We start from the raw sequence: 26,904 nt of genomic DNA on the forward strand, positions 1-26,904 counted from the left end.
CCACCAGAGGGCGCCCGTGAACACCTGAGTGCAGTTGCCTCTGCCCGGGTCCGCCTCATCCTCCCATAGCCACCAGAGGGCGCCCACGAACACCTGCATCAGTCACCTGCCTCCTCTGCTCAGAGCCCTTCAAGGCTCTCACCTCACCCAGGGTGATCCCCCAAGTCCACAAGGCCCTGCATGATCCGCCCTCATCTCCTCTACTTTCCCCCTTGCTCACTCTGTTCCAGCCACACCAGCCTCCTCGTTGCTCAGCAAACACGCCAAGCACCATCCTGCCTCAGGGTCTTTGCATGGGTTGTTTTCTCTGCCAGGATGGTTCTTTCTACAAATATCTATGTGGTTCCCTCCCTCACCTCCTTCAGGTCCCTGCCCAAACCCTTTATCAAAGAGGTCTTCTAGCTGCCTCCCAACCTAAAACAGCCTCCCCCCCTTCTATGCCTTTTCCTGCTTTATTTCTCTGCTCTTTATCATCTCATGCTATTGTTCACCACCTCACCACTAGGGGGCACGGTCCACGGTCTGGTCTCTCTTTTTGCTGTTGGTGGTTGCAGGGTCTAATGACACAAGGGACTGTGGTCACTGGGGCCGAGCTGCATGGGTGTAGGGATGATTGGCAGGCCTGGACACAGGTTGGGAGGAGATCCTTGGGAAAATCATCTGTGTAGCTGGGTTCTCAACATACTTGACACCAACCTATGACAGTTTTTTTTTTTTTTCCCCTCTAGGGAAGCAGTTGGAATTAATAGCTAAGTCTCTTGTCCACTGTAGCTAAGTGAGGTGCCTGGGGTCTCTGTGACTCCTTCTCAGAGATATGGGAAGGGAAAGAAGAGAACATGACATTCTTGTGAAAAGTCACTTTCTCCTGACAGCTTACATATTTCCTGTTTCTAGTGGAGAAAAGGAAGATACCTATTGTTATGGACTGAATTGTGTCCCCCCCTTCCAAATTCATGTTGAAGCCCTAACCCCCAGTATAACGGCCTTTGGAGATGGGGCCTTTAAGGAAGAAATTAAAGTTACATGAGGTCATAACAGTGGTCCCTAATTCAATAGGACTGGTGTCCTTATAAGAAGAGACAGATAGACACCAGGGATGCACATGCACAAAGGAAAGGCCATGTGAGGACACAGCAAGAAGGCGGCCATCTGCAAGCCGAGGAGAGAGGCCTCAGGAGAAACCAAACCTGCTGGCATCTGGATCTTGGACATCCAGTCTCCAGAACTGTGAGGAAATAAATTTCTGTTGTTTATGCACTCAGTCTCTGATATTTTGTTATGGTGGCCAGAGCTGATTAAGATACCTGCTCTTGGCGTCTGAATTAGGTAAGGTCAAGGTTTCTCCCCCTGTCAGCACTGTCGACACTTGAGGCTCGATCCTTCTTGGTTGTGGGGCCGTCCTGTGCATTGCAGGATGTTGAGCAGCACCCTTGGCCTCCACCCACTAGTTACCAGTAGCACTCCCTTACCCCAGTCCTGACAACAAAGCCTGTCCCCGGACATTCCCAGGTGTCCCCTGGTGGATAAAACTGCCTCCAGTTGAGAACCACCTTAGACTCTTCCTGCTTTACTTCACTGGGAAATCTTGCATTCAGGATTGTCGTTCACATTTAAATAAAGGGAAAATCCTGGGCTTCCCTGGTGGCGCAGTGGTTAAGAATCTGCCTGCCAATGCAAGGGACACGGTTTCGAGCCCTGGCCTGGGAAGATCCCACATGCCGCGGAGCAACTAAGCCCATGCACCACAACTACAGAGCCTGAGCTCTAGAGCCCGCAAGCCACAACTACTGAGCCCACGTGCCACAACTACTGAAGCTCGCATGCCTGGAGCCTGTGCTCCTCAAGAAGAGAAGCCACGACAATGAGAAGCCCACGCACCGCAACGAAGAGTAGCCCCCGCTCACCGCAACTAGAGAAAGCCCGCGCACAGCAACGAAGACCCAACTCAGCCAAAAATATAAATAAATAAATAAATAAATAAATAAATAAATAAATAAAGGGAAAATCCTTAGGGGATTTCAAGGTGGCCCTCCCCTGGGGTCACGAGATCTGCTCAAGGCCGCATCTCAGGTTTACTCGTCCTCCAGGTACGGAATTGTTAACACCGGGGTTCCCAGGGACAGAGGGCTCCCTGCTATTCAGGCATCAGTCCCCCACAAACCAGTTGTGTCCCAGAGTTTGTCGCCCGAAGGGTCCTCCCCTGTCCCACATCACTGTGCACACCTCTGGTGAACCTCCTCTGTTGCAGGGTCTGTCCCGTGCACTCTGAGACATTCAAGCAGCATCCCTGGCCCCTACACACCAGATACCGTGAGCACCAGCCCTCTCCCCGTTGCGACGACCCAAACTGTCTCCAGACATTGCCAATGTCCTCTGGGGGCAGAATTACGCCTGGCTGAGAACCCCCGACTTAGGGTTTAACCCCTGACCTGGATCCACAACCTCTGACCCTGCTCTTTCTTTTCCATAACATTTCTCGCTTTTGAACACGTGACATATCTACTTATTTATCGCTGCCTGGTTATTTGTTGCCTCTTTCCCCGCAGCCCCACAAGGGCCGGAGGTTCGTCTGTCTTTCACTGCCACATCCCATGTGCCGAGGACAGGGCCAGGCACACAGCAGGTGCCCCATGGATGTTCTCATTCAATGAGCTGATAATGCAGGCAGGTCAAAGCCCTTCAGCTCCCACCAGGCCACCCCAGAACCTTCCAGGCCATTGCAGAACCCACCTCCAGACAGAGCCTGGCTTTGAGTGTATTAAAGGACCAGACAGTGGCCTTTTGGCTGGTCAGCCACGTGGAGTCCTGAAGGAGAATCCAGGCTGGCCCGGACTCAGAGAATGCTGGACAGCTGTGGAGATTCTGTTACTGGCTGGCTGAGGCCTCGTCTCTTCTGCACACAACCCTCCACTGCTGTCCACAGCTGTTAGCGTGCAGGCGGCACAGTGTTTATAAAGCTCTCCCTGCAGGCTCTCAGCAGAAGCCAGAACGTTAGCTTGAGGCTGGGGATTTTTTAAAAAACTTTTATTTTATATTGCAGTATGTTTTTTTTTGGGCCGTGCCAAGTGGCTTGTGGGATCTTAGTTCCCCAACCAGGGATCAAACCCCGGGGCCCTGGCAGTGAGAGCGCCAAGTCCTAACCACTGGACCAACAGAGAATTCCCCGGAGTAGTTGATTAACAATGTTGTGTTAGTTTCAGATGTACAGCAAAGTGATTCAGTTATACATATACATGTATCTATTCTTTTTCAAGTTCTTTTCCCATTTAGGCTATTACAGAATATTGAGCAGAGTTCCCTGTGCTATATTGTTGGTTATCAATTTTTAATATAGCAGTGTGTGTATGTCAATGAGGCTGGGGATTTTGGATTTTGATGCGTTAACTGGGTTTACATTCATTCAGGCAGGTGGCTGGCTCTGCCCTCATCACCTTCTGGTTGGGGTGGGGAACAGGAGGGCAGTGGGGGATGAAGGGACCCAGCCCAAGCCCCTTGGCGGAGGTTTCAGGGATCCAGACACAACGTCTAGAAGAAAGAGAAACATGAAGACAGAGGATTTTTCCCCAGACAAGAATGAGATTCTTCTGGGAGGAGAGAACAGAGGGGTGGGTGGGAAGGAGAGACAGACAGAGAAGAGGAAGGACAGACACAGAAGAGACACTGACAGATAAGCAGAGGGACCTGCCCTCTTTCTCTCCCAGCTAAGATGGGCCTCACAATTTTTGAAGAATCTGAAGAATCACTGAGGTTAATCCACTCCCCCATGTTACCCCCTGCCTGCTGGAAAGGAACTCAGTGTGTTTAGAAGCAAATTCAGTGTCGAAAAAAAGTGTGTTGTACTCTCAGCTGGACTGAGACGCGATTCTGTTGAAATGGCTGTGACTGCCATCACTGTTAGAAATGTTGTCCCCTTGGGGCTTCCCTGGTGGCGCAGCGGTTGAGAATCTGCCTGCCAATTCAGGGGACATGGGTTCAAGCCCTGGTCTGGGAAGATCCCATATGCCGCGGAGCAACTGGGCCCGTGAGCCACAACTACTGAGCCTGCGCGTCTGGAGCCTGTGCTCCGCAACAAGAGAGGCCGCGATAGTGAGAGGCCCCCGCTTGCCGCAACTAGAGAAAGCCCTTGCACAGAAACGAAGACCCAACACAGCCATAAATAAATAAATAAAAATTAAAAAAAAAAGAATATAAAATTTATTAAAAAAAAAAAAAAAGAAATGTTGTCCCCAAGCTCTCGGTTGAACTTCCTTGACTCCAGAGCTGTGCCCCATGGAACTTTGGGAGGAGACAGGACGGGGAGGGGTCCCTGGCTCAGAGATGCCGGGGGCATGACCCTCTGGGAGCTGAGTAGGGTCCGGGGTATGAGTGACAATGACAGCCAAATGGCAGGCACATCCCCGGAGTCCTTGAAATCCTCATGTGGGGAATCTGGTGAGTGTCCTAAAGGCTGGACTTGCTAGAGTCCCACAGAAGGGGTTCTTTTTTAAAATATATATATTTATTTTATTTTTGGCTGTGTTGGGTCTTCGTTGCTGCGTGCAGGCTTTCTCTAGTTGTGGTGAGCGGGGGCTATTCTTTGTTGTGGTGCATGTGCTTCTCATTGTGGTGGCTTCTCTTGTTGCGGAGCACGGGCTCTAGAGCACAGGCTCAGTAGTTGTGGCGCACGGGCTTAGCTGCCCCACGGCATGTGGGATCTTCCCGGACCAGGGCTCGAACCCGTGTCCCCTGCATTGGCAGGCAGATTCTTAATCACTGCGCCACCAGGGAAGTCCCACAGAAGGGGTTCTGTGCCGTAAAAGACAACTCAGCAGGCCTGGGTTGTCCAAACCCTGCATATTCCAAAGGAATGACTGGTTCTTGACCAGCTCCTGGAAGATGATGTCTAAGTCCTTAGAGTGTCCTGCCTGATAAGAGTGTTTTTGTTTACCTGGGGGCCTTGGGCCAGGCCAGATAGTTTATCCTAGCAATGTGATTTATGGTGGGGCCCGTTGAGCCACGTGGTACCAGTGTGACCTATAGAGGGGCTGGAGGCTAAGCAACTAAGGTCAGCCAGGCTTACACGACCAACTCCCAATAAACACGCTAGACACCAAAGTTCAGGTGGGCTTGGGTGGCTGGCAATACTGCATACATGTTGTCACACATCATTGCTGGGAGAAGTAAGCAGTGTGCATGTGACTCCACTGGAAGGGAGTGGAAGTTCCCTCTTGGTCTCTCCCGGACCCCGCTTCATGTGCCTGTTTCCTTTGCAGATTTTAATCTGTATCCTTTTGCTGTAATAAACCATAACTGTTAGTAAAACAGTTCTGAGTCCTTTTAGCGAATCACTGAACCCAAGTCTTGGGTTATCTTCAGACCCCTGAACACAGGTCTCCAGAGGGAAACAGCAGCTGGGACACAAAGGCATTAGGTACCAAGAGTAGGTGCACTGTTGGACCCATTTTACAGAACTGTGGCAGGCAGAAATCTAAAGTTGCCCCTTCTTTCCCAGCAAAATTCTGGTTATTCAATCAAATGCTTGGGACTTCCCTGGTGGTGCAGTGGTTAAGAATCCGCCTGCCAATGCAGGGGACACTGGTTCAATCCCTGGTCCAGGAAGATCCCACATGCCACGGAGCAACTAAGCCACAACTACTGAGCCTGTGCTCTAGAGCCCGCAAACCGCAACTACTGAGCCTGCGTGCTACGACTACTGAAGCTCGCATGCCCTAGAACCTGTGTGCCAAAACTACTGAGCCCACATGCTGCAACTACTGAAGCCTGCGTGCTGCAACTACTGAGCCCGCGTGCCTAGAGCCTATGCTCCGCAACAAGCGAAGCCGCCACCATGAGAAGCCCATGCACTGCAACGAAGAGTAGCCCCCATTCTCTGCACCTAGAGAAAGCCCACAGGCAGCAACGAAGACCCAACGCAGCCAAAAAAAAAAAAAAATTAAATCAAATGCTAGTCTAGGGACTGCTATGAAAGGACTTTGCAAATGTAATTAAAGTCCCAAGTCAGCTGACTGTAAGCTGATCTGGGTGGGTCTGACCTAATCAGGTGATCCCTCTAAAAGCAGACCATTTTCTTGGCAGCAGAGGAAGTTAGAGCGATTTGGAGCACATAAAGAATTAGATGCATCCCTGGGAGCTAAGTGCAACCTCTGGCTAAAAGCCAGAAATGAAACAGGGACCTCAGTCCTACAGCCACAAGGAACTGAATTCTGCTAACGTCTAAATGAGCTTTGGAGTAAATTTTTCCTCGGAGCTTCTACAGAAGCTCTAGAGAAGGTGGCCTTGCCACCTTGATTTTGGTCTTGTGAGACCCTGAACGGAGAGCCCAGTTGAGTCCACCTGGACTTCTGACCTACATAACTGTGAGCTAATAAGTAGGTGTGTTTTAAGCTGTTAAATCTGTGGTCATTTGTTACATGGCATAGCTAGCTAATACATGCGCTGAGGCTCAGAGAGGGTGAAGTCTTCTGCCAAGGTTTACAGTTGAGGACAGGGAAGGTAGGTCGGCAAGGTGAGTCCACTTTCCCACGTGATTACAAGAAAGCTGCTGCCCACGCTTCTGCTTCCTCACCTCCCTGGGTTGGAACCTCCACCAGCTTCAACCATGCTGATGAGCAAACAGTCTGGGGCAGGCAGTGCCACAACACAGACAGAACCTGGGCCCCCACTGGTCACGTGCACCGAGATGCTTGGCAAGTCTGGACCACGTGCCTCTGACTTGTTGCACGAGAAAGAAACTTACACTTGTGTGCCAGACAAGTGACACTTATGTTGTCCCCTGAGTCTCGGCCTCACTCCTGATTCTTTCTCACTCTATTTGGGGGCACCTCCTGCTCTCTCTACCTTCATCTGCATGTTTCCTGCCTCTAATAATGTCCGTCCTCAATGTGCCCCGCCCCTTCACTGGGCAGTGTCCCACTGGAAGCTGCTGGTCTCCTTCCCTGAATGTCCCCACTCCGAGCAACTTCCAGTTTTGGCTCCTCCTCCCCCTCTTCTCCCCAGGACCCTGGAAAGAACACGTGTCCCTAAAGTGCAGTCTTCCTTCCTCATAACTTCCCAGGGGCTTCAGCTGGGTGGAGTCATGGCCTCTCTCTTCAGCCCCTGATTCCCAACCCTCTGCTGGACGATGGACACAGCCCTCCACCAGCTACTCTCCCAACTTCCTTCTCTCTGGTGATCCATGTGTTGCTCTCTCTGCCCTGCTGTCCCATCAGCTGCCAAGTCACATCCAGTCTACCGCCAGGCCTCAGAAACCCACTCCAGGCAGGAGGGCCATGACCCCTCCACCAGCGCTGCCCTGGTCAAAGTGACCAGTGGTGACCTGGCACAAGATCCGCCGGTCACTCTTGGTCCTCATCTTCCTTGGCTGCTGGGCAGCACCTGACACACTGGAGACGCCTTTTAGGAGCCTGAGTTGCCTTGGTCTCCATCCACCTCCCTGGCCGCCTTTAATGCTGGGGTGGCCCCAAGCTCAGTCTTCCGGGGTCTCTCGATCCACTCATCCCCTTGGAGAGCTCGTCCAGTCTCCTGGCTTAAAATCTGCCAGCATCTGACGCCTCCTGACTCTACATCTTCAACCCAGCCAGGAAGACTCATCCCCTCACTTCCTTCAGAACCTTCTGGGGGGGCCTCCACCAGAAGTGTAAGTTGGAGAGCCCCCTGCCTAACCATCTTCATGTGCCACCTCCGACACCAACCTCCTGCCCTCCCTTTGCCCCAAACCTGCCCCTGCCATCTCTTCTGTCTCAGGGCACGGCAGCTCCATCCTTCAGGCACTGGGGCCCCAACCCCTGGGGGTGGCCTTGTTGCCTCTTTCCCTCACACCCCACATTCCATGCATCAGCATCTGGTCCTCTTGACTCCCAGGAAATATCCAGAATCTGAATATTCCATATATCCCCTCCTTCCGAGCCGCCATCCTGTGTTCACATGAGTTATGTCAGGCCTCCTCCTACCTTCTCCCCACTGTGCTTAGAGGGAGTAGGTGCCTCCTCTGCTCTCGAGGCTGCTTGGTGCCCCCACGCGCAGAGCGCAAGTCAGTTCAACACAGCCCCAGGTGTGGGGAGGGGCTCTGCACCCGCTGGTCCCTCTGTCTGGAGCGCTTTCTCCCCAGGTATCCACGTGACTCCTTCACAACCTCGTTGGGGAGGCCTCCCCCCGCTGGAAGTGTAACCTGCATCCTCCAGGCTTAGAGCGGTGTCCGGCACACGGGAGGGAAGCTAGGTCTCAATATTTGCTGAGCAGGTGGATGGGTGAGCCCTCCGAAGCCCTGGCTCCATCCACCCTGCCCCACCTCTCTGCTCCTGTTCCTGCCCTTACCCTTGGCGATCTTGATATCCAGGGCTGTGCGGATCAGAGCCATGAGGGTAGAATTGAAGTGGACGGTGTTGTCATCGGCAACAGGCAGATCCATCCGCAGGAGCCTCTACAGAAAACCAACGGCAAGGGCAGTCATTCCCAGGCACCCCTCCCCGATCCCGTGAGCCACACCCACCCTACCCAGGGAGCCCCAGGAAGAACTCTGAAGGCAGCGGCTAGGGTGCCCCCCCCCACACCCTCAGGTTACCTGTCCCGGTGTTCCATTTCCTGATTGCCCTCGGTGGCTCATAGGGAGGGCACCGGGGGCTCTCCTATGCTGCGGAGCCCCTGCCCGTTCCTCGCCCGCCTGCTGGACCCTAGGGCTGGCATTTCCAGGGTTGGCCCACATCCTTGCCCTGCCCCAGAGTTCTTCTGGACAGCTCCGTTCCATTCTGACCCCAAAGAAGAAGAGCACAAGCCAGATCGCAGCAGGCATGCAGCAACCAGGCAGAGGGGTCCATTGCCACAGCCGCCGGGGGCGCCGCTGGCTCTCCACCCCCAACCCCTGGCTCGGCCCAGACCAGACCAGATGGGCACAGGCCACATCATTCCTCCGAGAAGCGGCAGGCAGGCGACTCCCCCTGCTGATGGGGCGGGCCCCTCGCGCAGCACATGCAGCGAGACCGTGACACACAGAGCAGCGGACAGGGGCGCATGCAGACGGAATCTCGAGACTCATTCATAGCTCCGTGGAAAGTGTATCTCAGGGGCATTTCCGGATCTTGGCTCTTTGTGCAATGGCAGGGGGAAGGGGTGAGGGAGGTGTTCCCGTGGCCCAGGGAAGAAAAGATTCCCTGTGTCCCAGGCAGGGGCTCTGTCCCCCATGCTTGGTGGCGTGGGAGGGGATGCTGGGCTGGTGTGCACCAGCCCAGGCTGAGGTGGCATGGAGATGGAGATTGATGTTTACCAGAGGATTCAGACACAGGTCAGCAGGAAACGCAGAGTTGGAAATGGTGAAGGGGATGGCAAGCTCAGAGCCGAACACAAGAGATGGGTTGAGGCAGGGTGGGGAGGGTGATGGTAGACAGAGAAACACATACACACTGGGCCACTGTGCACAGCTGTTCAGGTTGTGCACTGCACAAAGGGCTCCCCATCTTAGAAATCATGGATTTGTGTATTTAAATGACAACTTCCCAGCTGACAGTGGAAAAGCGTCTTGCTCTCCCCACATTGGTGGATTCCAATTGTTTTCCCACAGACAAAGTGTTCTGTGCAAAGGATGTTCATTTCAAATTTGCACAAAGGTGCCTTATGGACCCGTGGCAGCCCTGCACAGAGACCAGGAAGGGAAGGGCACTCACTCTCTCCCTCTCTCTTGCACACGCTCACACACACCCACACTCAGCCAAGGAGAGACCAAGAGAAGGACAAAAGAAAATTAGAGAAGCGACAGGTACATGGTAAGGCTGGTGGGGCCATCTCCTGGTCTCGCCTGGGAAGGAGGAGTTCATGGAGGGAGGAGGAGGAGGAGGAGGAATGAGGTTGTGGGGAGGCGGTTACACAAGGCAGGAAGAAATGGGACGGACAGAGGGGAGGGAGGACTCTCGTAGACAGAGTAGGCCAAGGTGGATGGGTGAATGGAATGATGGGACCATTTTTTTTTTTTTTGGAGGGGCTGACTGTAAAGGTCATCTCTGAACTTCTAGTGGATGAATTAGGGGGAACAGAGCATCTGTCCTTGGGTGCCAAGGGAGATTCCGGGACGGGGTCTAGAGGGGTGGCCCGGCCCAGCCGCCTGGCGGCTACTTCAGCCAGCATGCACCACCCCCCCGGTCGGCCATGGTGCCTGCCCGCCCCAGGCCCCCGCCAAGGCAGCGTGCATGGCCTGCGTCAGGGTGCCACGGTCCAGGGGTCCAGCTGCGGCCCGCCTGCCCACTCTGGAACAATGGAGAGGCATGTTGGGGTGTCTTGGAGGGAGATGGGTGGCTTAGGGACAGGAATACTGGAGAAGCAACTCCAGGGGGGAGGGTGGGGAGGAGGGACTCTGGGTGCTCCCCGGGAAGTCTTGGATCCCCCAAGGCCCTAGGTCAGAGATCAGCTTCAGGTGTGTGTGGGGGACCGTGAGACCTGGGGGCTCAAGATACAAAAGATGGGGTCCAAGCCCCTCCCTGCAAGGCACCTGCCCAGGTCTGGGCATGGGGGCCGCTCTGGGCTCATTGGCGACCCCCACCTCCCAAAGGGTGTTTGTGTCCAATTTGGTTCCTGGGGGACCAGGTGCGAGGGGGGACCTGGGGGCTCCCCTCACCCTCCCTCCGGCGTGTCGGCCATAAGAGAGTCTCAAAACACCAAGACACACTGATCAGAAAGGACGGACACAGTATACTGCTTAGAATCAAGGGATGGTCATGATCCATTTACTCAAGGAGGAAAGGGGAAAAAAAGGAAAAAAGAAAAAGAAAAAAAAGAACAGTAACGCTGGAAAAAGAGACTCGGCTGGTTGTTCCTGGTCAGCACTGAAAAATCCCCAGTGCCCGGACATTGGTGGTCGGCAAGGGTTAGACTACCTTGTAAGCCACTCTGGCCGGACACTTCTTCCCCAGACCCAGGGGCGGAGACATGTGTCTCAGCATCTGATACATGTCCGGGTAAGGCATGCGGCCCCTGGCAGCACCGAAAACAAAAAACGGGGGTGGGAACGGAGAACCAAAGGAAGGGTGGGTGGAGGGAGGGGAAGAAAAGGAAGGAAAAAAAAAAACCAAACCAAAAAAAACACCAAAAAACCAAAACAAAAAAATCACACGAGCCGAAAAAATAGAGAGAGAAAGATGCAGAGAACGATAAAATAGGTATTTCAAATAAATGGAAAAGAGGAGGAAAAAAATGGAAGAGGTAATTAAAAAAAGATTATTTCACTGCTTACAAGCAGGGAGAGGGAGAGAGAAAAGAGAAAAGTCAGATTCACTTTTGACTCTGAGCTATGGTTCTGGTGGAACGTGGACGGAAGTGGGGGCTTCTCACTTGGAAGCAATGCTTTGGTTCAGTGTCATTTAAAAAACTGGGTCAAGTTCTCTGGTTTGGCTGAGGCTGGTCTCTGAGGGGGCCTAGATGGGGAAGAGGGGCCAGGGCAGTGGAAGAAGGGCTGGGGGCTTTGGGAGGCGAAGGGTGGAAGAGGGGAGAGTGGAGGAGATGGTGGGGGGGTCAATGCAAAGTTACAATCCCCCCGGATGTGTCTGATTTGGGGTGCCGTTGAGACCCCGGGATGGGCAGCTTCAGCTAAGAGCAAGCAGAAATGGCTGAAGGGAACGGAGAGATATATGTTCCATGCTTCATCAAGTCTATGTGACTGCATTCTGTTGGCTAAGTTTTCTAGTTTAGTGCAAAAGAGAGAGATGGCTCTGTTTTTTAGATTATATATATATATATATATATATGAAATATATATATTGAAGAACCCCAAGCCACACTCATTCCATGGATGCTAGCAGGTTTTAGTGGAAATCAAACCTTGCAAGCAACCCTATGAGGACATTTCTTGCCTAAGCCGAGAGGGGGAGATATTACGCGCAATAAACTGTACATATCCTTATAATGAATCCGACCGCTGAAAGGAGAAGAGAGGGGATTAGTGGAGGCACGGGGTTAAGCTGCGTTCACACTGGCTCCCCGTGCACACAGTGAGGTCATGATGCCAGGGGCTGGGGACCCCCTGGCTTGGAGTAGGGGAGATGTGGGATGAGTGAAGGTCTCTGAGATGTTCCCAGACACTCACAGACCCTGGGGCAGAGGGTTTCATTTGGAGTGGGTTGGGAGCTCTGGGCTGGGGGAACCTCCCCCAGGGCTCTCTGTGTCTCCCGCCTCCACAATCTACATGGGCTACACTGGGGGCTGGGGGGGGGTGCTCGTGGAATAGAGGACAGGGGGACAGCATCCAACTGCTGTGACCTAAAATCAAAAGAGGAAGAGTTAGGAACCAGCTGAAAGTCAAGCCCCAGCCCCGCAGCTCACCCCAGCCTCTTGGTCTCATGGAGCGTTTGTCCGGGGCTGAAAGAATGGCAAGGATTGACTCCATCCAGCCTTCTTCATGAGGCTCCCCTCTAGTGTCCAGGCTGCTGAGGGCCCCCATTTAATGCTTTCTCAGGCCCCAAGCTCAGCCTGAACTAGAAACCTCAGTTTGTGGTTGGTGGGCTCTAAGCATCCTGCAAGGGCTTGGTGTTGAGCAGGCACTCAATACACTTGAGCAGGGTGGAGACCACCCTTGGAAACCATCACCTGTCAACCAGGAGGGGGCACTCTTGTGCCTGTGGAGATGGGAGAGCTCACTCCCTTCATGACCATGAAGATGCAAGGACCACCAAGGCTCTGTGTCCTCTCCCCTGGTCTTGTGTGACCACCTGCTCCAGGGTCCTGGGATCCCAATGGGAGTTGGGTACCACCACTCTGATCTTGCAGCCAATTCTGTCTGCCAAGGGTACTAAACCAGCCCTTCTCCCCATACTCCCAGGAGAAATGAGGCTGAGAGGCCTCTGGCTTCCTTCCCGGGGCCTGGATAACTTGTCCTCACCATCTGGAAGCCTCACCGTGGTGGGGGCAGGAGAGACTCATAGGAGGTGAACTCATGGTGGATTCCCTCCCTCGTCTCCCAGAAAACCTGGGGTTTGGGCAGCAGTGGTACCCAAATCATTTAATCCAGGATGTGTGAGGGTGCTGATTCTCATCTTTTTTCTAGACTGATCTTCCTGAAATCCCTCCTAGCTCCCCAGGGAGCCAACACCCCAAGGTCTGGATCCTGACCTAGACTGTGCTCCAGTGCCAGAGAAAGGTGGGTGATGTGGCTGGAGGATTCGGGGTGACTGCTTACCACGCTGCGGGGTCGTACTCGGCCCAGACACGCACGTACTCATCCAGGTGGTGGGGACCCAGGATGGAGGAATCTCGGGTGAGGTACTCAAAGTTGTCCATGATGACAGCAACGAAAAGGTTCAGCATCTGTGGGGACCCCAGGGGCCAAGATGGGGTGGGGGAGAGCGAGACACATCCAAACACATATACACAGAGGCCCAGAGGGAGACAGGGAGGGAGATAAAAATGGGAAAAGGTAGTCAGAGAAAGAGATGGGGGAGATAGAGGAAAGACACATGCTCACAGGAGGAGCCCAGAGACAGAGAGATGGAGAAATGGAGATGGGGGAGAGAGACAGAGACAGAGATAAAGATGGAGACAGAGAAAGATACAAAGAGATAAAGACCAACAGTGATGGACAGAGACAATCGGAGAGAGAGGTAGAGAGGCTATGTTAAATAGAGGCTAACACCAAGGGGACCACCATGACCCCAAATCCTCCCACACCTGACCCCCAACAAGACCAGAGTGACTACTCCATGGGCCAGAACCCTGTCATGTTTCCATCCCCAGCATAAAGTAAGCACTCAGCAAATATTTCTTTGATGGATGGATGGATGGATGAATTTTCGTGCATTTGTCTACATCTTGTAGCACCTTGTCATGTGCTCGTCTAGCCTTTAGCACATGGGGTGCTTGCATCAGTCTTGCCTCCAGGCCTTAGTAAATGTTGCTCCCTCAGTGGACATCATTTTTCTCCCTTTGGATAATGCCATCTGGGGAAACCCCCACCCTTATACTTAGATGCTGTTGTTGGGTGTGGCTGGCTTCACAGGTGGTGGTCACATGACCTTGTGATTGGTTAGGGAGGGGCACATTACCCAAGGTGGCCAATGAGAGCCTTCCTTGGGATTTTTGCTGGCACTCTGGCAGCCATCTTCCCTTTATAGGGAGAAAGTTTGAGAATAAAGCCAGTGTGAAGGAGAACAGCAAAGAGGACAGGGTCTGCTATTGCCTGGATCCAGCCTCATTTGGACTTTTCAGTTACATAAGTTAGTGAACTACGTATTTCACTTGTCAGTTTTGGTTGAATTTCTGTTACTTGCAACCAATTTGATCAACACATGGTCTAAGCCCTGCCCACAATCCCTGAGGGCCACTCTTTGAAATCTTCCTTCCTTCAGTCTGAGTCTCCCCTATCAAAGCACATATCAGATTGTATTGCTACTGTCTCCTGACTTGTCTGCCCAACACCCCTGCAAACTGAGAGAAATATGTTCTCTCCTTATCTCCCCAGTGCCTAGTATAAGGCCTGGCACATCGTAGGTATTAAGCAAATGTGTAGATGTAAACATAGTAGGTGCTTAATAAATGACCTGTCATTCTAGGTGTCCCTAACTTTAGTGACTCTATTTTTTTTATATACATCGTTACTGGAGTATAATTGCTTCACAGTGCTGTGCTAGTTTCTGTTGTACAACAAAGTGAATCAGCCATATGCATACATATATCCCCATATCCCCTCCCTCTTGAGCTTCTCTCCCACCCTCCCTATCCCACCCTTCTAGGTGGTCACAAAGCACCGAGCTGATCTCCTGTGCTATGCGGCTGCTTCCCACTAGCTATCTATTTTACATTTGGTAGTGTATATATGTCAATGCTACTCTCACTTCGCCCCAGCTTCCCCTCCCCGCCGTGTCCTCAAGCCCATTCTCTATGTCTGCTAGTGACTCTATTTTTAATTCATCATTTCATGATATTGATTGAGCACCTGCTGTGGGCCAGTCACTGTGCTAGGTGTTGGGGATGCAGCAGTGAACTAAACAAAAATTCCTGCCTATGAAGGGCTGATGATCAAGTGTTGTAGATGTCTTCTAGGGTGCCTGCCCTTCCCAGATGGGATGTAATATAAGACTGTGTCTCCATATGCACCCAAAGCTACTAAGACAAGGGTGGTCATTTGACCAGGAGCTAGGATGGCCCATTCAGACTCTCTTCTGGGAATTTGGAACTGGGCAAGGGACCGTCTAGGTCAATGGCTGTTGACATTGGACTTGGAGGGTGTGTTGCTGTGAGACTTAGGCTGCAAGTCTCTCAGTGTGAGACCGACCGCTGGTCTGAAGAGGGTGGATGTGTTGGGCTTTTGCTGACAGACACTGGTCCTTGGGTTGAGTTCTGAAAATAGCATCTTCCACACTCCCTGGGCAGCTTACATCCTGCCCGTAGGAGCCATGGTTAGGGGGCCAGCCTGGGGAGGAGAGAGAAGGAGGAGAGGAGCTTCCTTCTGCTTCCCACGTGGGTCTGTGTTGTGGGTTGAACTGTGTCCCCCAAAAAGATATGTTCAAATCCTGGCCCCCTGTGCCTGTGAATGTGACCTTATTTGAAAAAAGGGTCTTTGTGCACGTCATCAAGTTAAGATGAGATCATACTGGGTTAAGGTCCGCTAAATTCAATATGACTGCTGTCCTCGTAAGAGGGAAATCTGGACACAAACACACACGGAGAAGACCATGTGATGACAGAGGCAGTGGTTGGAGTGATGCTGCCACAAACCAAGGAACACCACCTATGGCCACCAGAAGCTGGAAGAGGCCGGGAAGGATCCTATCCTAGAGGCTCTGGAGGGAGCATGGCCCTGCCAACACTGTGGTCAGACTTCCAGCCTCCAGAACTGGGAGAGGATACATTTTTGTTGTTTTAAGCCACCAAGTTTGTGGTTCTTTGTGACAGCAGCCACAGGAAACTGTCTTCAGTTGTCCAGGGGCAGTAGACAACTAGGGTGCCAGCACTCCCTCAGGGGTGCCAGGGGCAGCTGGGTTGGTTGGTAACACCTTCTTTTCCTTTTAATACCCCAGCCCTGGCCTTCCTGCAGTTGTTAATCCCTGGTGACTTCAGTGTTCTCTGTTTGCTCTTTCAAGCCTGTGTAGCCAGTCTCTATATTAAATCCCCTCTGCTTGAAATACCTAGATAGTTTCAGTTCTTCCGACTGTGCTCAAACTGCTCCAGGAAGAGTGGAGAACAAAAAAAGATCTGCCGAGATGAGGCCCCAGAGAGAGTGAGAGAAAGAGAGAGCAGGATGGAGGTTCCTGATATATATTTTCATTCCTCCTGGTTTCAATCTTGCAGTGCTTTATATTCTCTGGTCCTAGGAGAGTCCTCCTCTTGGCAAACATATCTTTTACTAGTAAAAACCCATTCAATATTTTGCAAAGCCCCACAGCTCCCAGAGAATGTTCACGTGGCTGGCTTTTTCCTGCCTCCTGATCATACAGAGGAAGGCACCCACCTTTCAGAGGGCAGATGGGAGTCTCCCACAGCTCAACTAGATGGGTCCTGGGGCCAGCTCTGAGCTCCATTAGTTTTTCCCTCAGCACACCCAGTGGGTCTCAAATGGGGGAGATTCTGCTCCCTCCCCCAGGGGACACTTGATAATGGCTGGAGACATTTTTGGTTGTCACAACTGGGAGGGTGGTGGGGCATGTGCTACTGGCATCTAGTGGATCAAGGCCAGGGATGCTGTCAAACATCCTAGCACGCACAGAATAACCTCCATCAGAGAATGACGCAGCTCCCGATGTCAACAGTGCCGAGGGTGAGGAACCCTGGTTAACCTAATCCTGGGCTGGCCCAGAGAAGGCTTGGAGGGAGAAAGTGTGCAACACAGCCACGTTCTATAGTATCCACACCCCTGAGAGGGAGCCAGGTCTAGGGAACCCACCCACACATGTCCACAGACTCACCAGAAATGAGCAGAGGAAGATGAAGGAAACGAAGTAAAAATAGGCAAATTCATTGCCGCACTCATGAGTCAGGATGCCAGAGTTCTTATCACAGGGTTTACCGCTGAGGCAGGAAAGCATGATGTTGTGCCAAGCCTCCCCAGTGGCACTCCTGAGGACAGAGAAGGGGCATCAGGGACCTGGGTACCCAGCTCTGGACACCAGCACCCCCCCCCCCCACCCCCACCAGGGAGGCAGAGCATTGAGGTTAAACACTAAAGCTCTGGAGCTGGACAGGTGTTAGTTCAAGTTCCAGGTAAATCACTTTTTTCCTCTTGGAGATCAGAGAGGGGGATTCTCATCCTTGGCTGTGCATTAAAGCCCAAGGAGAATGTTTTTTGAAAATGCTGATGCCAATGTCCCACTCCCACAGACTTGGATTGAACTGGTCTGGGATGTGGCCCGGAGACATAGGTATGTTTCAAAAGCTTCCCTCTCTCTAGGTGATTGTCATTTCTTATTTCTTTCTCCTTAGGTTACTCTGCTCCAGGCACACTGGTCTCCTTGCTGTCCTCCCACATGAGAGCTATGCTCCTGCCTCAGGGCCTTTGCACTTGCTGTACCCTCTACCTGGACTGCCCTTCCCCAGATATCCACATGGCTCCCTCTCTCAACTATTTCTCTCAAATATCACCCTCCTCAAGGAAGGCGTGACCTATCAGACTTCCTTTTTTTTCTTTCCAGTTGTTACTTGAGAAAAAAATTTAGTGTGACAAAAATATACATAAATTTTATAATTTGAAGCATTTAAGTGTATAATTCAATGGCAATAAGCACATTTACAGTGCCATGTAACCATCACCACTATCTACCTCCAAAACCTTTTTATCATCCCAAACTGAAAAATTGTACCCCATTAAACAATAACTCCCTCTATTCCCCTCTCCCAGCCCCTGACAATATTGATTCTAGTTTTTTCCCCCAAGAATTTGCCCATTTTGGGTACCTCATGTAAGTGGAATCACACATTATTTGTTCTTTTGTGCCTCCATGTCCCTCTTAATCTTGAATTTTATCTCCTTCTAGTATCCGCTATAATTTGATGATTGATTGTCCGCCTCCCCCATGGGAATATAAGCACCCAGAGGGCAGAGAATGTTGTCTCTGCTTTGTTCCCAGTATTTACAGCAGTGCCTGGCACACAATAGGTGCTCAATAAAACTCTGATGAATGAATGAAGGAACCCTAAGTGCAGCCAGGATTAAGGATCAAGCCTCAGAGTCTATTCAGAGTCTATAAGCCTTTTTCCTCATCTGTCAGGTGTGGTTGCCAAGAATCCCTCGACAGGACGCTCAGGAGGATTCAGTGAGATAATGCCTGAAAATGCCTTCACGTTTACGTCCCAGGGCCTTCAGCTCCTGCCCTGCCAGGGTCCCTTGGCCCCCCCACGCCCACTCCAAACCTCAGTGGAACAGAAGGTTGAGGACACGCCCCCCCCCCCCCCCCCCACCAGAAGAGAAGGATGAAAGTGTGCCCCCCTCTCACCGGAAGAGCAGCATGAGGGCCTGGAAGAAGGTCCGGAAGTTATTGTGCTCAGTGATTTGGAATTCATCCTCATCACTATCCTCGTCCTCTACGTCGATGCCAATGTTGCCAAACACCTGGGGAATTAGATGGTGATGACTAGGGGTGGCCACGCCCCCTAGTGGCTCCAGGCAATCTCCACTCAACCTTCAGGGGCTGCCTCTCTGAACTGGGCTCCCTTAACCCACCCCCACCTAAGGGCGGTGGCCCTCCTTGGGAGCGCTCTGGGAACATTAGGGGGGCTGGCACTCACCTGCATCCCAATGATGGCGTAGATGAAGAAAAGCATGGCAATCAGCAGACAGACATAGGGCAGGGCCTGGTGGGAAGGAAGGCAATTAAGAATAGTGCTGGGGGCCCCTTATCCACACTGTTTCCTTCATTTGTCCCACTGCTCCACTCCCATGGGGTGGCCGCATGCTGTGCCAGAGTGGTGCCAGGGTTGGTGGGCCTCTTTGGTGGCTCTGGGAGATTCCCCTTGGAGCTCTCAAGACACACCAGGGCAGGAAGTTAGACAAGAGCCCTGCATGTAACACATTCTCAGCAAGGTGTATCATAGAGGCATTTCCCCCTGATTTCTAGATTCAGCCAGAGCAGGTCGGGGTCGGGGGGATCCTGATTGTTCTTCTCAGCCCTGGGCTGGAGGCAGGGGCAGGGGCTCACCTTGAAGGACTGCACAAAGGTCCAGAGAAGAATTCGGATGGTGTAACCCTGACGGAGGAGTTTGATGAGCCGGGCCGCTCGGAAGAGGCGCAGGAAGCTCAGGTTGATGAAGTTATTCTGGGGAGACGGAGAAAGAGGGGTGACCATCCACCCACCCCCAGGGGCTCAGAGCTGTCACCACTCACAGAGGCCCCTACATGAAGCCAACCAACAGGAAAAAGCAAGCCAGACCCCAAATAAGGAGGGAGAGGAGAGAAAGCACTATTAATGCAATGGTGCGGAGGAAAAAACTCGAAAAAACGAAGTGGGGTGTGGGGAGGAGAAAGGGTGAGAGGGAGGAAAAGGCATCAACTCAAAGGCATAAACCCTCCCTGCCAGCCCCACCCTCAATGGGGAAAGGAAAGAAAAAGGAAGGAAGAGAAAGGAATGTGGGTGGGTCGGGTCGTGGAAGAAATAACAAAAGAACAAGGAAAAGAAAATATATCCGAATCATCCAATCAGGAAAAAAATCGAGATGGTTTTTGTTTCTCCCAACAACCAAATGCACTGAGACAATAGGACACAAGCGGGTCAAGTTGCCGAATCCGTCACACGTGTACGATGCACAAACACCAGGGCGGGGTGGGGCCAGCCAGTACGCTCAGGCCTGGCGGACGTGTGCGGGTTCCGAGGGCATGTTACGCTCCGGGCCAGAAATGCATCTGTCATGGGACTCACCGGGCACCCTGCCCTGCCCTGCTGAGCTGCCCACCCTCTCCTGCCCGCCCTGACCTCACCCCCACGGCCAAGAGGAGCAGTGGCTGAAGCCAACTGGAGAAGCGGAAGAGCATCTTTTCTTACCCCCTTGGCGAGCGGGAATGGGGAGGACGGGAGGGAGCTGGGGCTGTTCGGCTGCAGGGCGAGTCCTCGCTGCCCGCTGAGTCGGAGAAGATGCATTTGGGGCCCTTTCCCCCCTCTCAGGGATGGCTTCTCAGCTTCTGGGATTGGGTGGAGTGGCACGGGACCAGGCCTGCAGGAAGCAGGAAGTACGCAGCGCCCGTGGGTGGGTGAGCTCGCCGTCAGCCCAGGCCCACCGAGGGGCCGGTGCTGGGGGCCGGGAGGTGGGGCCGTCCCTGCCCCCAGGACCTCCCTGGGTGGACCCTGCCTCTGCTCAAAGGCCCCCTGTCTAGTCACTGCCTCTACCTCCTCCCTCCCGAGCCAGAAGAACCCCAGGTCGGGGTAGGGGTGGGGAGACAGCTGTGGAGATGGTGGGTCTTACGTGACTGTCCAGGGGCTTGTCTGCTGGGGCCTCTGGTGGGGTACTGGAGGCCAGAAGTCACGAATGGACCAAATCTGGCCAACGAAACTATTTTGTTGGGCCTGAGCAGTTTTCCTTTAGAAATTAAAAATAGCTGCTAGTGTTTAAAAGTCAGATTTTGCCCCCAAATCTGGCTTTCAGGCAACCCTGAGGCTGCTTCCACGGGTAGCAGTTACTTGAGGCTCAGATGTGACTGCCCGCCGTGAAGCAGGCCATGTTTCCTCCAGTTCGCCAAGGTTCCCACGTACTAGAAATGGAACTGGTTTCCTGGCTTACGGCATCTGCTTGGTCCCCAGAGGCATTTGAGTTTGAGACCCCTGCTTCAGGTAGGCATGGAAACCACCACTGATCAGCGGGTTGGAGGCAAAGGGGCCTTAAGGGCACTTGGAGGAGCGCTAGATACAGGCCACGTAGCAACGTTTAAACTGGCCTAGCTCTCACCCTGCAGATGGCACAGGGGGGATCATACAGGTTCCCCCAGCAGTCATAGCACCCCTTTCGGTCTCAAAAGTTTGGACAGTGAATTATATGGGCATCCGATTGGGTGGTTCCTGAGGGCTTCCCAGCCACTGGATCTAGCTAGCTCTGCTGGCCTCGGAGCTGAGAGGCAGGGAGAGGGGTTTCAAGGAATTTCTGAGGTTGGCAAGAGGCCTCTGGGTTTTCTGGAAAAGTCTAGGATGCTCTCTGGGACACATCAGTTGACCCTGAGGCCTCTAGGATGGGGGAGGGGTGTGGGGATCCTACCCTGACCACATTTGGGGCCTAACCACTGTGAGAATCTCTCAAGTGCCTCGAATAAACCCCCAAACTCAGCTTGGCTGACGGTCACCCTCTGTGCCCTGTTGACCTGACTCCCGGCCCTGCATGGCCACCCAGCTCCATCTGGGGACACGGCCGATGGCCCAGGTGTCCCCAGTCCCCTCCCGTCCATCCCCAGAGTACAAGCCATCCCTTCACGGGGCGGGGCATAACATGTGGACCCATGCAAAGTCAGGCGGGCCCTGGAAGCAGCCTCTGGGGGTCTCGGGGCAGAGCGGGGCCGTAGGGACCGCCACCATGCAGGAGAAAGAAGGGGGGTTTGCAGGGAGACGCGTGCAGAGAGCATGCTGTGCTTCTTGGGGCCAGGGACACAGGAGACACACGGGGGAAGTAGGGGTGGAAATGAAAGAGGTCCAGGTGACAGGGCAGGGGAAGGTTCTAGTCTGCCCTCATCCACCCCTCCATCTCCTCCTGGGTTTGCATAGAGTCCTTCAAGTGCTCCCAGAACTTCTGACTTTCTTCTTCCTAGCTTCCATCCTTTTGTCCGCAGCCAGGAAGGAACAGCTGTCCTCTCCTCCAACCCTGCCCAGTGCTTCCTGGTTCTAGGCTGAAGGGGAGTGATGTGGGCCCTGGAAGGCTTGCTGTGTTCAGGGGTGCGAGCACTCAGAAGGACATGGGGACCACCCTCCTGAGGGTTCCAGAGAAGTCCTGCAGACCCCACCTCCAGCCCAGATCTTGCCTCTGCACTCCAGACCCACTAACCCACCGCCTACCTGACTTCTTCTGGGGTGCCCTTCAGGGCACTTCAAGCCCACTGTGCCCACACTTGTGCTATTCCCCTAACCTGGTCCTCTCCTGGCATTCCCTAACTTCCACCTCCAAGTTCAAGCCAGACTCAAGTCCTCCAGGCACCTCTCTCCCCCGAGCCCAGACCCAACCCATCTCCAGGTCCTGCAGAGATTCCTGCTCAGACGGCCAGTCCTCCCACGGCTCCTGCTTCCCCTGCTGTCATTTCTCCTTGGGATTCCTGGTGCTCACTTCCAGCCCAGCCCACTGCCTACCCACTCCCTGCTCTGCAACTGCAGGGTCTGGTCTAACCGCACTTCCGATCACGCCTCCCCTGCTCCAAATCCTCCCAGGCTCCCACAACAAGGCCCCAAGGTCCTGTCCCCTTCTGCCCTCTTCACTTTCTCTGGGTCAGCCTTCCTCTGCTCTTTGTTCCAGCCACACCCTCTCACTCGCAGACCCTGACCCCTGCGTGCTCCGACCTGCCACAGGACTTTTGCACATGCTATCCTGGGCCTCAAATGCCCTTTTCTCCCCCTCTCCACGTTGTTAACGCTGCTCATCCTTCAGCTTGCAGCACAGTTACAATTTCAAGTGGGTTTCAGGGGTTATTTGACCAATGCCTGCCTCCTCCCACCTGACTGTAGGTGACACAGGGGGTGGGGGCAGTGATGGTGTCCCCTTCTGCCCAACCCTCCATCTGTGGCACCAAATTGGGGCTCATTAAATGTTTGGTGGATGAGTGCCTGTGTATGGCTAGCAGGGGAGGGATCCCGGTGCAAAGATGCCATTGCGGGTCCTTCAAAGGGGCTCAGAGGATGGTGGGGGAGGGGCAGAGGCAGGTGGGATTTAACAGAGTAAGGAGTGTGCAAGTGTGCAGAGAGCCAAATAAGTGAGGCGAGGGAGAGATGGACACGGTGCATCCAGGGTTGGGGTGTGGGTTTGCAGGGTGGATGGATATAACAGAAGGGAGGGATAGTGTGTGCATGTGTGTGTGTGTGTCAGGGGGTGGGGGAGGATCAAGAGAGGGAGATTGCAAGAGCAAAAAAAGAGAAAGGGAGAGAGAGAGACAGAGACAGAGAGAAAGAGGGAACGAGAGTCAGAGACTGAACAGGAAAGAGGAGAGAGCACATGTGTTTAGTGACCGTGTCCGGGTCGGGGTAGGGGAACAAGAGTACACGCAGATCAGGGCTCCAGCAGAGGGCGTCAGCTGGCCGGTCCATCTGGAAGCAGCCAGACCTGAGTCCTGGCCGTTCAGCCAGAACCGGTTCTGGCCATTCTGAGTCCCCCTCATTTGAGCGTCTTTGCCTGCACATTGCAAGGCCCTCAGAATTCCTCCATCAGACTTGGAGATTTACATCGCTGCTGGTCAAGCCCGAAGAGCTCGTGGGCTTGGAATGGGGTGAGGACTGTTGGAGCTTTCCTGGGGCCCTGGGATCCATGGCGTTAACCAGGGACAGGAGTGGTGTGAGAGAGTGCCTGACGGCTCTGAGTACAGGGCTGTGTGTAAGGAATGGGGTGGGAGACTCAGGCAGCCAACCCATCCTGTTGGAGGTGTTGCATGGGGCAAACCCATCCTTTTCTCTGCAGAAGACACAAGCCAACCCAAACAGAAAACCCTAATTCAGAACCCAATACCAACCAGAGGAAGAGAGGCTGCAGGAACAAGGCGGGGTGGGGGGGGCGGGGTGGGGGGGGCGGGTCGGGAGGGTTTGGAGAGATGGACAGACATACGGGGGTGGGGATAGGGGGGGTGCATCAGGCAATCCAAGTTTAGAAAGCCCAGGGCGTGACGTGCAATGCGGATGCGAGAAGATGCGTTCACAGTTAATGTAAGGCATTTAGACTTCAGAAAGAAGTAAGACCAACCGGATTCTAGATGCAGATGTTGAAGATGGAGGGGAAGCAGGCGGGCAGGGGCAGTTGGGGAGGCGTGTTCAGCGTTTTTTTAGGTTGATTTGTAACCAGTGCCAAAAAAACCAATGGGTTTCGGTTCCCGGGCGGGGAGTGGGGGTGGTGGTGGTGGGTTGGGAGATAGTCATTGGTGTATGAACACACAGACCACGTCATGGATGAACAAATGAATTTCATAGTGCATTTTGATTGGATGAGTTTTTCAGACGGCGTTGTGCCAATATACAGTTTAAGGAGCAGGCATGAAAAGAGACAAGACAAGAAACACAGTCATTATGCATGGTACGCAGGGCAAACCCACGTCACCCCAGCCACTCGTGGGTGGCAGCTGAGGCCCGGTGGGCCTCACACCCTCTCCCCCTCCCCCCAAACCCTGGGGGCCTTGCCCTCCCAATGGTCTGGCTCCCCTTGCCTGAGCCTGGCTGAGCTCTGTCTGGCCTCAGACTTAGTGGGCTTACCTGGGAGGCATAAAGGGGCGGCTGAGGGCTCCTTGCCTAGCAGGGCAAACCTTCCCCACCTCCAGGTTGGGCGTTTATCCTCCTAAAAGGGTCCAAATGCCCACCCTCTAGCTTTCCCGCCAAATGATTATAATTCAGGGCTGAGGGGCTGCCTAACAAACCGCAATCCAAGTACGTTCACAGGAATAACAGCAATAGCAATACTAATAACCACCATTCGTGAACTAATTCCTGGCAGGTTCTGTGCCAAGCGCTTTACATCAATCGCTCTGATTTGTTCAAAGTTGCCGTCTCTTGCCCTAGAATGTCAGCCCTCTGGGGGCAGGCATTCTTGTCTGTTTTGCTCTGTTCTCGGCACCTCTAACTATGCCTGGTATACAGCAGGTGCTTAATGCATGCTTCTATGAATGCATGAATGAATGTGAGGCTTGCAAGGGTCTGATGAGGTTGGTTATGAAGGTTAGTCCCAAATACAGGACGAGAAGCGGTAGTACAAGTTACCCAGGGTCTAACAGCTCATAGGGGAGGGCTGTTTGGCTACCGCAATAGTCCTGATATCCCTGAATTGGATTCCGTGCCCCATTCTCCTGCCCTCCCATATCTTGCAGCCAGGAGAACAAGCCGTTGGGGTCCAGTCCTACAGATCTCTTACTGGCAACTAGAGCTTCAATCAACTTCCTCTACCTGCCCTACTGGGGTGGTGGGTCACCCCTTCTAACCTCTTGACCCAGAGGGATATTGGTTCAAGGCTGTCTTGTCTTCAGCTGGATGGCAAGATATTTTGACTGCCAGGAGAACCTCCAGATCTCTTAGAAACTTAGGACAGAAGATGAGGTCTAAGCTCTGGCCCTCTGCTAGGGGACAGTGGCCAGATGGGGGCACCCCAATGGGGATAGCCCACAGCTGGGCATGACCTCTCGAGAGGAAGGTGTCAGGGGTGAGATGGGGGAAGGGGGAACTTCTGGTTCACTGAAGCTGAAGGCAAAGAATTGTGGCCAGGATACCACTTGGGTGGGGGTATGGGGGATGCGTCAGAGAATGGCCCCTCTTCTGTGTAGCTTCCCAATCCTATCAGGCTTCCAGTATAGAAGAGTGGGCCAATTGATCCCTTTGCTGCTGGGGGCTCAGTTAGGGACGCCCCAGGGAACACCAGTGTGCCCTCAGGAGTCAGCAGGTCTGGCTGCATGACTTTAAGTAGGTCCCTCATTCTCCTCAGCATTGAGCATCAGTTTCCTCATCTGTGAAATGGGACAACACCCTCTTCCTCGGGCCCCACCCCACCCAGATCTGTTCTCTGCTCTCCTCTGCCTGTTCTCAGCATCACCCTGGCTCTCTGGCCTTCTGGCTCCTTTCTGGCTGGGCTTGGCCAATGGAAGTGGCTGGCAGGAGATAGAGGGTGGCAGGAGAGAAAGGTAGGGGTATTTCTTCCCCGATGCTCCATGCCTGCTTTGGCCCTGTCTCTGGCAGGAGCTCTGTCCCTCCACGTTCACAGCTCCCACCAGGCGACCCCTCTCTGACTTCAGCACCTGGGCAGGTAACAGCTCCCCACGGTGGTTGGGTGCTGGGCCCCTTCCCCTCCGCTCTGTGAACAGTCTCTGCTTTTGGATCCCTTCAGTTGAACCCTCTAAAGGAATTCTTTTATATGCTGAGCCCCCGACCTGTACCACGAGCTAATCCATGTAAAACGCTTGGCACAGTGCCTGGCCGTCCCTGTCAGCTTTTATTATTGTTATTATGACAAGGTTGTTACCACCCCCGGCCCTCGGCTCTGACACTCTTTGCCCTTCTGCTTCGCCTGTGGGGACCTCCTATCCTCCCACAGCCTCCCCAGGGCCCTCAAGCCTAGGCTCACTGGCAAATGGCCAGGGAGGGGGTGTGGGGCAGGAGCTCTGGGACCTGCGTCTTCCAGACGACGTGGTCCTGTGAGGGACCACCACAGCGAGGTCCAGAGACCACCCCCCCCATGTTGGGAACCTCCCAGGCCTGGGGATAGAGGAAGACACATGTCCCAGGGACCCTCCTAAGGTCCTGGGAATGGTGTCCCCCCGTTAACCCAAGGGCCATGGCACCCTCCTCCCCGTGAGCCAGAAGATGCTTAGTTCAAGCAGAATGGACTTGAAGCTGGTTCCCTCTGGGCCCCCAACACTGTGTGGTGTTTGGGGGAGTGGGGCTCAGCCTTGGGATCCTTTAAGTGTCTCAGTTTTCTCAATGAGCTCATCCACATTATTTAATCATAAGTCGGTAGCCAAGAGGCAGGGAAGTTCACGTTGCAGCGCTAGCCCCACGGCCGTGGCTTCGGACACCCCCGTCTCCCCGCATCACCCTCCTGAGGGGCTGCCCTTGCTCCCAGGGGCCCCACCTCTCCCTCTTTGGTCATGGTCCAGCGCTGGCTTGAGCCAGCTGTGGCTGCCGGGACCCACTGCTTCTTGATGACCTCTTCCTCGCCCCTCCCAGCCCAGCCAGGAACTGCCCAGAGAGAAGCCGGCGGGAAACTTACCCCAAACTCGGTCACCAGGATGTCGGTGATGCTGCCCAGAACAGTCACAAAGTCGAAGATGTTCCAGGCATCGCGGAAATAATTCTAGAACGG

General features: G+C 53.6%; 1 protein-coding gene across 8 annotated transcripts in view; it reads right to left on the reverse strand.

Moving 5' to 3' along the window:
• The window catches only part of CACNA1A (calcium voltage-gated channel subunit alpha1 A), a 338,162-nt gene that overhangs the window by 14,287 nt on the left and 296,971 nt on the right, over window positions 1-26,904 (reverse strand). For 7 of the 8 annotated variants that reach the window (XM_082381539.1, XM_082381542.1, XM_082381540.1 and 4 more), the window contains 8 exons: window positions 26,812-26,895; window positions 19,101-19,217; window positions 18,691-18,756; window positions 18,399-18,514; window positions 16,875-17,025; window positions 13,154-13,281; window positions 10,860-10,956; window positions 8,314-8,419 (listed from right to left, as the gene is read on the reverse strand). In XM_082381539.1, coding sequence (XP_082237665.1) covers window positions 8,314-8,419; window positions 10,860-10,956; window positions 13,154-13,281; window positions 16,875-17,025; window positions 18,399-18,514; window positions 18,691-18,756; window positions 19,101-19,217; window positions 26,812-26,895 — 865 coding nt within the window. Of the gene's footprint in view, window positions 1-8,313; window positions 8,420-10,859; window positions 10,957-11,799; window positions 11,897-13,153; window positions 13,282-16,874; window positions 17,026-18,398; window positions 18,515-18,690; window positions 18,757-19,100; window positions 19,218-26,811; window positions 26,896-26,904 lie in introns of all 8 variants that reach the window. The other variant, XM_082381541.1, reaches the window with a different exon arrangement.

The sequence above is a fragment of the Balaenoptera borealis genome, assembly GCF_965194805.1.
Source record: "Balaenoptera borealis genome assembly, chromosome: 2".
NCBI lineage: Eukaryota > Metazoa > Chordata > Mammalia > Artiodactyla > Balaenopteridae > Balaenoptera > Balaenoptera borealis.